General features: G+C 45.4%; 1 protein-coding gene across 1 annotated transcript in view; it reads right to left on the minus strand.

Annotated features, from left to right (window-relative positions):
* The window catches only part of RASEF (RAS and EF-hand domain containing), a 214722-nt gene that overhangs the window by 43619 nt on the left and 155680 nt on the right, over positions 1-15423 (minus strand). The window contains exons 8-9 of the mRNA XM_029616719.1: positions 14683-14767; positions 5368-5459 (exon numbers count right to left, since the gene is read on the minus strand). Of these exons, the coding sequence (XP_029472579.1) occupies positions 5368-5459; positions 14683-14767 (177 nt within the window). The remainder of the gene's footprint in view (positions 1-5367; positions 5460-14682; positions 14768-15423) is intronic.

Raw genomic sequence — 15423 nt, forward strand, 5'->3', positions numbered from 1 at the left:
TGGGATCTAACCATTGAACAATACAGAGGTATTACGACATACTCCATTTTATTTGCCATTCCCTTCCTAATAATTCCTAACATTGTTTGCTTTCTTGACCACCACAGAACACTGAGCCGATAATTTCAAAGTTATATCAACTATGATGCCCAAATCTTTTTCATGGATGGTAACTCCTAAAATGGAACCTAACAACATGTTGCTACAACATGGGTTATTTTTCCCTATATGCATCATGTTGCACTTGTCCACATTAAATTTCATTTGCTATTTGGACGCCCAATCTTCCAGTCTCACAATGTCCTCCTACAATTGATCACAATCCGCTTGTGATTGAACTACTCTGAATAATTTTGTGTTATCTGCAAATGTGATCACCTCAATCATCATTATTAATGATCTGATTTTCAGATCATTAATAAATATATTAAAGAGCGCCGGTCCAAATACAGATCCCTGAGGCATTCCAACTTGAAAACAAACCATTTAATCCTACTTCCTGTTTCCTGTCTTTTAACCAGTTTGCAATTCACATAAGGACATTGCCTCCTATCCTATGACTTTTCAGTTTTCTTAGATGCTTCTCATTGTCACAAGCCTTTTGAAAATCCAAATACACTATCTACCAGCTCACCTTTATCCATATGCTTACTTACCCCTTCATAAAAATGTAGCAGATGTGTAATTTCATGCTTGCTGTGTCCCATTAAATCGTGCCTATCTACGAGGGTAAGTCAGTAAGTAAGTCACAAACATACATGGGATTAATATTCATGAAATTTATTTAAATGCAAAAGATGAATTATTTACTGTGAAATATACAGAATATAGTCACAAACAGTTTTTCTGGAAAAACCAACTACTTTTCAATGTAATCGCCGCGAACATTTATACATTTGTCCCAGCATTTGAAAAGTCCGTCAAAACCTTCTGCGTAAAAGTCTTTTGGCTGGCATCGTAACCAGCGCTTCACCTCTTGTTCCACTTCTTCATCGCTGGTGAAATGTTTACCACCGAGATGGCTTTTCAGTTTGCCAAACAAGTGAAAATCGCTGGGTGCCAAATCCGGACTGTATGGTGGATGTTCAAGAACTTCCCAGTGCAGGTTCGCAATTGTCTGACGAGTCTCATTCGAAGTGTGTGGTCTGGCATTATCGTGAAGAATCAGCACTCCTCTTTTTTCCAGATCTGGGCGTTTTCTACGAATAGCTCCTTTAAGCTTTAAGAGAGTAGCACAGTAGGAAGCCGAATTAAGAGATTCACCACGCTTCTGAAAACTGGTTAAGAGTATCCCATCTCGATCCCAAAACACAGTCAACATCACCTTTCCTGCAGAAGGCACAAGCTTGAACTTTCTCGGTGTCGGTGATAGTGGATGCTTCCACTGCATGGAATCGCGTTTTGCTTCTGGTTGATAGTGGTGCACCCATGACTCGTCACCAGTAACAATATGTGCCATCATTGATTCACCTTCGTTTGCATAACGGCAGAGATTTTCCAAACAGACACCCATCCAGTTGTTCTTATTGTCTTCGGTCAGCTGTTTGGGAACCCATCTTGCACAGACTTTGCGAAAGTTCAATGCATCGTGCACTAAGGAATATGCTAATCCGTGAGAACACCCAATTTCTTTGGCAACTTCGTCAATTGTTACCCTCCGGTTAGTGCGAACCATCTCTTCAACCTGCTTCACAGTTGCCTCTGTCGCAATCTCTACAGGTCGACCAGGTCTGGTTTCGTCGTTCACGTTGGCACGTCCTTGTGCAAATTTATTGGTCCAGTTATAAATTGCTTTACACGAGAGACATTTCTCTCCATATACTGGATACATTTCTTTATGAATGTCTTTTGCCACTAAGCCCTTAGCCCATAAAAATCGGACAACAGCACGTTGTTCTTCGACCGTACAATATGTCAACACGGCAGCCATTTTCCTTGTGTACACAGCCCCTGCGCATGCACAGTTTAAATAACTATTTATGTACATAAGCACTTCTAAGGTGCTGCCATCTATGGAATATAACAACATTACAGATATATGTTTTATTACCTTAGTAGAGAGATTTGTGACTTACTTACTGACTTACCCTCGTATATGTTCTGTGATTTTATTCTTTATAATAGTTTCCACAATATTTCCTGGCACTGAAATCAGGTTCACCGGTCTATAGTTTCCCAGATCCCCTTGGAGCCCTTTTTATGCATCGGGGTTACATTGACCACCTTCCAGCATTCAGGTACAATGGATGATTTTAATGATAGGTTACAAATTACTTGTAATAGCCCTGACATTTCATTTTTTATTTCCTTCAGTACCTTAGGATGCATACCATCCATTCAAGGTGATTTGCTACTCTTCAGTTTGTCAATCTGGCCTACTAAGTCTTACAGGTTCACCTTGATTTGGGTCAGTTGATCTGAATAGTCACCCTTGAAAACTGTCTCCGGAACAGGTATCTCCCCAACATCCTCCTCAGTAAACACCAAGGCAAAGAATTCATTTAGTCTTTTCACGATGACCTTATCTTCCCTAAGTATCCCTTTAATCTCTTAATCATCTGATGGTCCAACTGACTCCCTTGCAGGATTGCTGCTTGGGAAATATTTTAAAAAGCTTTTATTATGAGTTTTTGCCTATACAGCCAACTTCTTTTCAAAGTCTCTTTTAGCCTGTCTTATCAATGTTCTACATTTAACTTGCCAATGCTTATGCTTTTTCCTATTTTCTTCAGATGAATCCTTCTTCCAATTTTTGAAGGAAGCACTTTTGGCTAAAATAGCCTCTTTCACCTGACCTTTTAACCATACTGGCATTTGTTTGGCCTTCCTTCCACCTTTCTTAATGCGTGGAATACATCTGGACTGTGCTTCTAAGTTGGCTTTTTTTTTTTTTTTTAACAATGTCCATGCCTGTTGCACACTCTTAACCTTTAAAGCTTCACCTTTCAGTTTTTTTCTATTTTTATCATTTTATCAAAGTTTCCCTTTTGAAAATTTAGTGCTAGAGCTGTGGATTTGCTTACTGTCCCCCTTCCAGTCATTAATTAAAATTTGATCATATTATGATCACTATTGCCAAGCAGTCCCACCACCGTTACCTCTCTCCTGCATGCCACTAAGAATTAGATGTAAAATAGCTTCCTCTCTCATTTTTTCCTGAACCAATTGCTCCATAAAACTTTCATTTATTCCATCCAGGAACTTTATTTCTCTAGCATGTCCTGTTGTTATATTTACCCAGTCAATTTTGGAGAAATTGAAATCTCCCATTAATACTGCACTACTGATGTGGTTAGCTTCCCTAATTTCTCTTAGAATTCATCATCTGTCTCATCATTTTGGCCAGGTAGACAGTAGTATACTCTTCTTGCTGTTCTCTTCTCCAACACACATAAGGTTTCTACCTATAAAAATTCTATTGTGTATTTAGTCTCTTGCAGGATCCTTATCCTGTTTAGACTCTATGCCATTCGGGATAAAAAGCGCCATCCCCCCACCAAATTGCTCCTATTATTGCAATATAATTTGTACTGTGGTATGGCACGATCCTATTGTTATCCTCCTTCCACCATGTCTCTGAGATGCCAGTTAAGTCTCTCATATCATTCATTGCTCTACATTCTAACTCTCCTATCTTACTTAGACTTCTGGCATTGGCATAGAGATATTTCAAAGTGTGCTTTTATTAACAGCCTGGTTTCAGTTGATAGGGATAATTTGGAATCTTTTAGCTCAAGCAAATCTTTACTTATAGCCACATGGACTACGTTTGCTTTTATTGGAATCTCTCTGTTAGGCTGCCCTAACTCTCCTGGAGTATGTTTTGAAGATACCTCCCTCTGAACTATGCCCTGCTGAATGACTGTCCGCTTTTCCCTTTGTTTGGTTTAAAAGCTGCTCTCTCTCCTTTTTAAAGGCTAGCCCCAGCAGCTTAGTTCCACCCAGGTTAAGGTGGAGCCCGTCACTTGAAAAAGGTTCCCCCTTCCCCAAAAGATTCCCCAGTTCCTTACAAAATTGAATCTCTCTTCCTTGCACCATCGTCTCATCCACATAGACATATCTACTAAGTTCCAAACAGACAAGGTGTGGGTGGCATAATTAGTGACTCTCTTGCTAAAATTGTTCTTAAAGGTTTGGGGGAATTGCCAGGAAGCAGCTTAAAAAACTTCAGAATTAATTATTTAAAACAGCAAATTTCTAATTGATGTATATAGCAAGTATAAGTGGTGGTTTTGTTTTCACTTACAACTCTGCAGAGTACACAAGCAGAACAGTTTCTTTCTGAACTTGTCTGAACACACAAAAGTAAAGTGTCATGCTTAAGGACAAATCTGTCAATATATGTACATGAAGATGAATTTTAAAACCTAGCATACGCCCAAACTGGGAGAAACACGAATGTGTCGGGCAGGAGCGAGCAGAGCGGGTTTTAAAAGACACTCACGAATGCATGTATCTCCTGCTACATGCACAAATAAAAAGTTCCGAAAAGGGGCGGGGCATGGGCATTCCTGGATTTCAACCTCAAATTTGTGCATAAATACATGCACAGGCACACACCGGGGTCCCCTGCCACGAAACATAATTCTGCTATGGAGGACGCGTAAATAATAAAATAAAGAAAAATAGATAGCTCGGCGGGGTTTTAAAGGTAGGGACTAACAAGGAAACAAGAGGCTATTAAACTAGGGTGGTTTGGAAGTCCTATCCCTTACCTGGGTGAACTGGGAATACACTGGGAAAAATGGAAATGGCGTCGGTGAGCATCTACTAAAATCTCCCCACTTACGTGGCAGAAGCATTTGTGCACATAGGCACACCCACTTAAAATTGTGCGCACATGTATACACATATACACATATATATTATAAAATGGCCAAGTCCCTGGACATAGGCCAACGAATGTGAGACATGTGCCCACGTGCCTGTTTAAAAGTTACCATCTTATCTTGTCTACTTTTCATTTTTTGATACGTGAAGAATTTCTACATGCACGCAACCAAATAGCAAACTATAAGGCAACTTGGCACACTGCTAGACCATTTGGTCTGCTTCCATTTGAAAATAAAGCACCATACCTAACCACCACAGGTTCTTCAGAAGCAGCATACAGTTCATAGTCAGGGGCTCAATGAAAGGGAGGAGGAGGAGGGGAAGGAAGATTAATTCTCATTCCCAGTTAATTCTCCTAAACATTTTTTCCCCTAAAAAAGGTCTACTTTAGAAAAGTGATCCTGGCAATTCTAAGGGCTTTCCTCCCTGAAGTTAATTTTTATATTGCCATAATTAAACAGCACAGATGTAAGTAAAGTCAAAAACATGTTTCCAAGCACAAAAAAGAATATTAAAAATACAAACCAATCTTACCTGTCATAAGATGGAAAATGAGGAGACTGACGTCCACTGAATTTGGGACTGCTTATGGAAATAGTACTTCCTGGTGAAGTGTTATTTACCCGCTGCAATACATACAACATGATAAATCAAAAGTGATATTCCATTTCTATGTAAGGTATTTCAATTTCTTTTTTTTCAAAAGTAATTTTTATTCTGTAACACATGAGTGGCAATACATAAAACTACATGGGTAATTAGGGTTACGTATGAATAATGAGTGTGTTAGCCCTATGTGGTTGTTCTCTTGTCTTCTAAGGTATTTCACTTTCTAATGTAATGTAAAGCATTAAAGGTGAATTTTCAAAAGGTTGCACATGTAAAAATTAGCATATATGCTATTTTATAAATTTCAAAGTTACACGTGTAAGTAAGGGTTCACAGGTAAATTTGTGTGTGTAAAAAAAAGGGGCAGTCTAGGGGTATTCAAGTGCGGGGCCAACATTTATGCATGCTAGATGTTATTTGATAAGAAATGTACTCATGTAGATTTGGAAGCTTACTCACGTATATTTACACCTGCTCTGTATCTGGCATATGTGACAGTAAACATCTTTGATGTGAAATTCTGACTGGACAGAAGACCTGGGTGAACTGGGGAGAGTTCAGGCTGAAGAGCCAGGAATGTCTCAATGACTACAGATGGACTGGGCAAACTTGTAGACAAATTGGTAAAACTGGGAATTTCATTGATGCATGCATGTTAGAAAATCTGCCGACTTACATGCGTAAAAGCCTACTTACGATGAAAGTTACGTGAATATATTTTTTAAAGAAGTAAACAAATGTGCAGAGCAGTTACGTGCCATTTATCCGGATAATTTTCAACTTATCCAACTTTGCCGTTACTTAGTCGGATAAGTCAAGTGCTACTTATTTGGCTAATAGGGTGATTTTTTTTTTAATGTGGGAGGGGCCCAGTACTGCATATTGTGGTGCAATTTTTCATTGCAGGAGAAACCCAAGATAAAAATTCTGCCACATTATAAGGCCTTCACACACACACGATGTTGGTCCAACTCGGCCAGGGCTTTAAAGTGCCAAGTAGCCCAAACATCCCCCCTCGCATAAAAAAGGTTATACCCCCGGGTCTTATTAGATCCCACCCCCCACTTGTGCACCCCACCGCCGCCTATTGAGGCGGCCCTGACCTTCCCAAAAAATAAATGAACAGTAAAAATTGTATGGTGATACCCCACCCCTTCCCTAACTCCTCCCTTTTTCCTTCAAATACCTCCTGCCACCAACAAATCCACTCCCCCATAGCCAGATCCCCCTCCGATGGCCCTTCAACCCACCCTTCCACCATGACCTCTTTGTAAATAAGTTAATTTATTCTGTTCATTCTTATTGCCTAAATTATTCCAGCTACTCTTCTTCTCACCCAAGTTCAATTTTCCCTTGTTTTATTGTAACTTTTTATATCTACCTATAAACACCAGTTTTTCGTTCAATGTTATCACTCCACTGTTTCCTGTAAACCAGCATGATGTGATTTTATCATGAATGCCGGTATAAAAAAAGCTTTAAATAAATAAATAAATAAATAAATAAATAAATAAATAAATAAATAAATAAGGTCCCATCCTCATCCACTTCCCCCACCCCTCCCTTACTACAAAATAAATACCTGGTGTTCTAGGGCCCCCACCTCCACATCCTGGAAAGCAGAGTTGCTTACCTGTAACAGGTTTTCTCCAAGGACAGCAGGATGTTAGTCCTTACAACTTCTTATGGCTGGAAGAGGTTCCGGAGGATGGACTGCCCGAAATAAGAGTCCTGTCAACAGACTTTGTCTAGGCAGTAATGAGAAGCAAAAGTGTGGAGGGAACTCCAGGTTGCTGCCCTGCATATTTCATGGATGGGAACCGCCCACAAGTGCTCTACCAAAACTTATATGGTCCGGACAGAGTGAGCTCTGACATGGCCAGAAAGCTGTAGACCTGCCTGCATGTAGCAGAAGGTAATGCAATCGGCTAGCCAGTGGGACAGTGTCTGTTTGGAGACAATGGCACCCAATCTGTTCTTGTGAAATGAGACGAACAACTGAGTGGAGGTGCGATGGGGCGCCGTCCACTCCAGGTAGAAGTTGAGCGCCCTCTTACAGTCTAAGGTATGGAGAGCACGTTCACCATGGTGAGCGTAAGGCCTTGGAAAAATGGTGTCAGTACGATTGAGGTGGAACTCTGAAACCACTTTGGGTAGGAACTTGGGGTGTGTACGCAGGACCACCCTGTCATGACAGAACTTCGTGTAAGGAGGGTACGACACCAGCGCTTGTAGTTCACCTATCCTGCGAGCCAATGTGACTGCCACCAAGAAAAGCACCTTCCAAGAAAGGTACTTCAGGTCACAAGCGCACAAATGCTCAAATGAGGGTTTCATGAGTTGGACGAGTGGGAGGTTTCAATTGAAGGAGACCCCTCATGAAACAGCCCATGAGTGGAAGGCAAGAAATTGCAGAACCATCCACACCATGATGGTATGCCCCTATGGCACTGAGGTGTACCCTCACTGATGTGATCTGTAGGCCGGAGTCAGAAACAGACAACAGGTAGTCCAGAAGAGCAGAGGGGGAGCAAGTGAAGGGATCTAAGCCGCAACCCTCGCACCAGGAGAACAGTTTCCACTTCAGATTGTAGGATTTTCTGGTGGAAGGTTTCCTGGACTCCAGAAGAACACAGGATACCTTCCTCCAATAGGCCGAGGGCCTCCACCATCAGTGGTCAACATCCAAGCCATAAGGGCCAGGGTCCACAGGTTGGGGTGGCGGAGTCTGCCCTGGTCCTGGGTGATGAGATCTGGTACTGTTCCCAGATGGATTGGGGGATGCAACGCTAGCTCCCGAAGTGTCGGGTACCAGACCTAATGGGGCCAAGAGGGAGCGATCAGGATCATGGAGCTTTGATCCTGTTGCAACTTCTGGAGTATCTTGGAGATGAGAGGAAGGGGCAGGTAAGCATTCAGCAAGCCTGTCCCCCAGAGGATCAAGAATGTGTCTGTTATCGATCCTTTGCCTCTCCTGCCGAGGGAGCAAAAACGGCATACTTTCCTGTTTTCCACAGAGGTGAACAGCTCTATGTCCGGGGTTCCCCAACAGCTGAAGAGGCAGTTCACTACCTCCTGCTTAAGGGACCACTTGTGTTGTCTGAATGTCCGACTCAGGGCATCGGCTAGGGTGTTGTCCACTCTCAGAATGTACACTGCCTGGAGAGTTATACTGTTGTTGATAGCCCATGTTCAGTCCTGGACTGCCTCCTAGCAGAGAGGAAATGACCCGGTTCCTCCCTGCTTGTTCAGGTACCACATGGCCACCTGACTGTCCGTCTGCACCAGGACCACCTTGCTCATGAGAAGCTCTCTGAACACTTGTAGGGCATAACGGACTGCCCTCAGCTCCAAAAGCTTGATCTGAAGAAGTCGCATCTCCTGATGTGACCAGAAACCCTGTGTACAATATCCCAGAACATGTGCTCCCCCACCCTGTCTGAGAAGTGTCGGTGGTGAGTATGGCTTGGGGCGGAGCTGCCAAAAACAGAAAGCCCCTCACCAGATTCTCGGGAATTGTCCATCATAGAAGGGACCGCTGTAACTTGTCCATGACCATAATGCGGGCATGCAGGTCCTGGGATGCCTGACACCACTGAGAGCGCAGTTGTGCATGTGTAGCCGAGTGAACGGGTTGACATGCACCGTTGCTGCCATATGGCCCAGCAGCTGGAGCAGAGACTTGATTACAGCCGGAAACATTATGTGCAAGAGCCGCTAAGGTCTCTGCCCTAACCTGAGGTAGGTAGGCCTTGTTCTGGACAGTGTCTAGGTGTGCCCCAAAGAAGTCGAATTGCATGGCTGGCTGAAGGTGGGATTTGGGATAGTTGATCAAAAATCAAAGGGCTCCAGCATGTCTATTGTGAAGCGCATGTCAGTCCGAGCCCCTTGGTGAGAACTGCCCTTGATGAGCCAGTCGTTGAGGTAGGGGAATACATGAATTCCCCTGCCTTCGAAGATGGGCACAGACAATGCCAGACATTTGGTAAAAACTCGGGGGGCAGATGCCAGGCTGAAGGGCAGGACTCGGTATTGGTAATGTTGGTGGCTGACCAGAAATCGGAGGTACTGCCAACCCCCATGAAAAATGGGGATATGAGCGTACGCGTCTTGCAGATCAAGGGAGCAGAGCCATGCACCCCCCTTGAGAAGGGGAATTAGGGTGCCCAACGAGACCATCTTGAATTTCTCTTTTACCAAGAACTGGTATAGAGATCTCAGGTCCAGTATGGGCCGGAGGCCACCCGTTTTCTTGGGAATAAGAAAAGACTGGGAGTAGAAACCCCTGCCCTATTGGCTGGTCGGCATAGGCTCGACTTCTTGCGTGGAAAGGAGGGCAGAGAGCTCCACTCAAAGTATTTGATTGTCTCCTGCTGTTCCCCAACCGGGAAATGGCGGGGAGCAGGGTGGAAGTCACTGGAAATGAAGCCAGTAACCCTAGCAAACAATGGACAGGACCCAGTGGTCTTACATGATCGAGTCCCAACAATCCACAAATAGTCGGAGATGACCCCCAATCGGGGGGGGCCAGGATTCCGTGGCTGTCTCTTGCTACCTCGCCACCAGTCAAAATCCAGTGCGGTGTTTTGTGGTGGAGCCGTGGGTGCCCGAGAGGGCCTAGGCTGCCTTTGCCTGGATTTTACGACTGGTCTCTGAGGCCCAGACCTTGCAGTGGAAGGATAATACCTGGGAGTTCAGTAGAAAGGCCGCTTTGGATGTGGCCAAGCGGATTTTCTAGTGGGCTTGATGTCAGATGTACTAGCCGATAATTGCTGAAGGGTCTTTTGACAGTCCTTCAACTGAGCCACCGCCTCTTTAATCTGTTCGCCAAATAGGTTCTCCCCAGTACAGAGCAGGCCAGCTAGATGGTCCTGGACCTTTGGACGCAGGTCTGAGGCCTGTAACCATGCTGTGCAGTGGGCCCCAATGCCCGTTGCAGCTGACCTCATTGCTGTTTCAAACACGTCATAAGCTACACGGACCTTGTGTTTGTCACACTCGAGATCCTGTTGGACGACAGCTTGAAAATCCTCCTGGAACTGCTGAGGCAGGCGCTCACTGAATTCCAGGGTTTGCTTCCACAAATTCCAAGAATACTGCCCCATGTAAAGCTGATAACAAGCTATGCGGGCAATCAGCAGGACGCCCTGAAACACTCGACAGCCCAACGCATCTAGGGCTTTGTGTTCACACCCTGGCGGAGCTAAGACGTAGGTGCACATCCTCTTAGCCTTTTTGAGGGCTGACTATCAGCACAGATTGGTGGGGGAGGTGACAGCAGTCAAACCCGGTGGAAGGCTGAACCAGGTACAACATGTCAGTTTTTCTGTTGACCGGTGGCACCAAGATGGGATGCTCCCATAAGCAGGTTACCAGGTCCTTGAAAATTTCATTGATGGGTACCGCCACTACCTCCTTCAGTGCAACCATGAACTGCAGGATCTCAAGCATTTTGTGTCTAGAGTCCTGCTCCGTCAACAGTTGAAAGGGGCTGACTCGGCCATGACTTTGATGAACTCTGGGAAGGAGAAATCCTGTGCGGGGGATTGTCGCCATTCCTCCGGGGGGGGGGGGGGAGGGTTCAGAAGGTAAATCTTCCAATTCATCCAATGAAGATACGGATGCTTCTCCTTCCCAGGGGTTGTAGGAGACCTCCGACTCGCTGTGACCCTCCGGGGATGCGGGAGGATGAAGGCTCACCTAGATGCAGGGCCTGGGCCTCGATGGCATTGAGGGAAGCACTGGAGGGCCTCGAATTCTTGAGGGATCCAATGGTGCCATCGGAGGCAGAGGCACCAGAGGGAATTGGTGGAATCGACCCCGAGGGCCCTGGGAGAGCTGGATGGTGAAGAGTCACCGCAAGCTTCTGACCCACCATTGAGCCCAATGGTCTGTCCTCCTCCAAGGAGTCACTCACGGGTATGGGGAGCGGTGGCGATGGCAGCAGTGTACCCAGAGGCCTCTGAGGGGCTTGTGGCACTGGTGCCGGCTGCGTGGGTAACATACTGAGCAGTATATTGAGTCGTTCCAGCAATGGTATAAGCACCGGTGGAGCAGGCTCTTGCGATGAGAGGCAGTACCCGGGAAACTGGAGGCTTGAGGCCCTGCAGGGCCTGGCCGACTGCTATCTGCACATGCCTTTCTAGCTTCTCCTCGAATACGTGTGAGGAAAGAACAGTTTGAGGAGGAGCCAGCAGAATCGGGGGACCCAATCCCTCCACCGGAGCCAGTGGGGCTGCCTGGAGGCATCAGTGGGGGTCGGAGGGGATAATATCCTCTGCCCTCGACACTTCATGGGAGGCAACGAGATTGATGCCCTCTCACAGTCTGGCTGGCAAGAAGAGGAGCATCGATGTCGAAGCTTCCTGGGCTTGTCCCGGCGATCCCTGCAATCCTTTCCCGAGGCCAATGGAGACGTCGAGGAATCCGACCAAGAGCAGGATGAGATGAACAACGGCCAGTCTCCTGCGCCAATTTCGGGACCAGGCCCGACAGGAGGAGGGAAGCTCAGGGGCGCAGAGACCAGGGTCTCTTTACCAAATGGGTGAAGGTCCCCAATGCAGAGGACTGCTCGGAACGTTTGGCCCCAAACAATTTTTACATTTTATTGAGGTAGGCCCTGCGATCCTTCAAGGTCATCTGGGCGCAAAGATCACAAACACAGACATCGTGAGAGGCCACCAGGCAAAGGACAAAGACTTCATGGGGGTTTGTGATGGACATATTCCATGGGTACTGGGGATACTGGTGGAAGCCGGATGATGCCATTGGAAAAAACATGTGATGTGCGGTCAATGATCGGCGGGTACCCAGAGGGAGCGCCATCGGCAATCGACCGCGATAACATGAAAAAACTTACTGATCTCTGAATGAAAGGCTGAGGGACCCTACGAGATGCATTGGAAGCAAAGAAAATCAATATTTGCTCAAAAAAAGCGTGAGCTCCTGAACCACATGGCAACAGCTTCGTGGAAAAGAAGAGACTGAAGAGAGACCCCACGTGGATGTGTGGTTAGCGCATGCTGGGCATGCTCAGTGTGCTAGTCAAAGTTTCTAGAAGCTTTGACAAAAGTTTTCCGTGCCAGGCTCCATCCAATGATGTCACCCAGTTGTGAGGACTACCATCCTGCTTGTCCTTGGAGAAACTCCCTACCTACTAGAAGTCATGTTGATGGGTAATGGTGGCCTGGAGCGCTCCCTAGCTCTGATCCTGGTTGATGCCGGGGATTTTGTTTGTAAGGGGGATCTAGGGGATAGGGGTTGTAGGGTTGCTGGGGGAGGGGCTTTGTTGTGGGTAGTGGAGCATTTGAAGGAAAAAGGTGTGAATTTAGAATAGAGAGCAGGGCATCACCTCCCAATTTTCACAGTAATTTTTGATTTATGTTGGGGTGACCCTGGGGTGCACATGGGGGTCTAATAAGAACTCAGATGGTATTTTTCTGCAGCAGGGATGTAATTTTTGGAGGCCTGTAACTTTAACAAGCCTTCTGAGGACATTGAGATGTGCATTAGCATCCCAATGTCCCCGGGAAACAAATTACACCTCCATGAAATGTGATAAAATAGTGTGGCTGAATTTTTTCAAAGTCATCTGCATTATTTTATTATCATAGAATTGCCTATGCATTAGCTGCCTTGCATGTATTAGGCAAATTTATACATTTCCATGAGGGGGAATCTTTGGGAATATCATGCAATAGTGCTGTGATATGGTGATATCATGCGATAAACAAACATTTAAAGTTTATAAAATGCTGTTTATCGCACGTTATTGCAGCTTAATAAATCTAGAACTAAGAAAGATAACCGGATAAGTCTTATGAGAGAAGTAACAATAGAAGTGCAATAGATGTAAACTAAAAGGACAAAGGAAGCACTATATTTTCTATCACTCTCCTTCTGGCATCCTTTACTAACACAAACTATGCATTAAAAAAAAGTTATATAGTAGTCCTTGCTCCAGGCAACAGATATGACCTGCCACAACAACCATGGTAATGTGAGGTTCCTCTCAGTGATCTGCCAGCAACGTTCTGGAGGGACCGCAAAGAGCTGTGAATGGTTTGCCAATTTTTCACATATTTAGTCTGCTCAGAGTGCCAAATATACTAGGATGCCAAATATGATAGTTGTTTCAGAGATGCTGACAACATATCTCCCAGAAATGACGGGCTATTAACTCATTCCTGTGAGGATTGCTGAATATCTTCTCAGAGGCAGTGCCCAGTTTTGAGGAAAAAGTAAACTCAGGCCATCAAGACAGATTTTTCAGAAGCTGCTAAGCAGCAAGAGAGCCAGCTAATGTACAGCTAGCTAACTTTAAGTGCATTTTTAGTTACAATTTAGCTTGCTAGGCTGTGGCTGAAAATTCACCTAAATGTAGATGGCTAAAACACATCCAGCTATTCCTAAAGGGGTAGATTTTTTAAAAAAGTGCGTTCGCGTACTTTTGTTTGCGCACCAGGCGCAATCAAAAGTACGCTGGATTTTATAAGATACGCGCACCGAGCCGCGCAGCCTGTCACTGTTCCCTCCGAGGCCGCTCCGAAATCGGAGCGGCCTCGGAGGGAACTCTCTTTCGCCCTCCCCTCACCTTCCCCTCCCTTCCTCTATCTAACCCACCCCCCCCGGCCCTATCTAAACCCCCCCCCCCTTACCTTTGTCCGTAGATTTACGCCTGCAAGAAGCAGACGTAAATCTACGCGAGCCAGCGGACTGCTGGCGCACCGTGCTCCGACCCAGGGACTGGTTTGAAGGCCTGGACCACGCCCCCGGGCCGGCACCACGCCCTCGGTCCTGCCCCCGAAACGCCCCGCCCCCAAAACGCCGCGTCGATCGGCCCCGCCCCTGACACGCCCCCTTCCAAATACCCCGGGACCTACGTGCGTCCCGGGGTTCTGCGCGCGCCGGCGGCCTATGGAAATTAGGCGCGCAAGGCCCTGCTCGCGTAAATCCGGGCGGATTTACGCGAGCAGGGCTTTGAAAATCCGCCCGAAAGCACATAACTAAGCAGACTAGCACTGACATTTCAGAGCAAGCCAACTAAGCCCTAATCAACCTAACAACCCTGAGACTTCCCAGAATATGAGCAGGTTATTTTAACTAGCTAGTGAAAAGTAGGTGGCTTTATGGCAGCAAATTTTCTAACGCTCTGCTTTAAACAGCTAGATCGCTTTAAATTATTAGCACCATGGTCACAGCATTCAGAGATGACCATGCTGCATATAAGAAAATACATACCAAAGATCTGTTGTACTTGGTCAGACTGTTTTCCAACACACTCCTTAAACCATCATTACTGTCATGTAGTTTTCGATTTGCTTTTCTAAAATCCAACAGAAGAAACAGGAATGTTACATACCAAGGCGAAAAAGTAGTACTAGCTATTTTCACTTATTAAAAAACAAATTAACTACCAATCTTTAGATAATTTATTTGGCAATTAAAACAAAATCATTAAGAACCCTGGGCCCAATATTCAAAGCACGCTCAGCGCTATTTAGCAGGATAAGTGGGACTTATGCAGCTAAGTAGCGGCCGCTGAATATGCGCCTATGTTCAATTGCCACTGCTTAGCCGTATAAGTCTCGCTTATCCAGCTAAATAGCATATAAGTTCCTTATACGGCTAAACATTACACGCCCAAAATGTAGGTGTGTACTGTGCAGATCGAGGGCGGAGTAAGTTCTATAACTTACATGGCTAACTACTGGTATTTGGAGTAAGATGTATAAGCCTACGTGTAAGTTTAGATACCCCATAGAGCAGTTCTAAACTTAGCCGTGTAGACTTATCCGGCTAATTGTGTACATATACGTATATATATTCAGTGGCTTTGTCGTGCCACTGAATATACATTGTAACTTAGCCAGGTAAGTTCTAACCGGCTAAGGGGGTCATTTTCGTAGCGTATCGCACGCGAAAAGTCCCTTTTTGTGTGTGATACCTAGATAGGGGCGGAGTCAGCACCGGAAGAGGAGG

This window comes from Rhinatrema bivittatum, chromosome 1, assembly GCF_901001135.1.
Source record: "Rhinatrema bivittatum chromosome 1, aRhiBiv1.1, whole genome shotgun sequence".
In the NCBI taxonomy this organism is placed as follows: Eukaryota; Metazoa; Chordata; class Amphibia; order Gymnophiona; family Rhinatrematidae; genus Rhinatrema; species Rhinatrema bivittatum.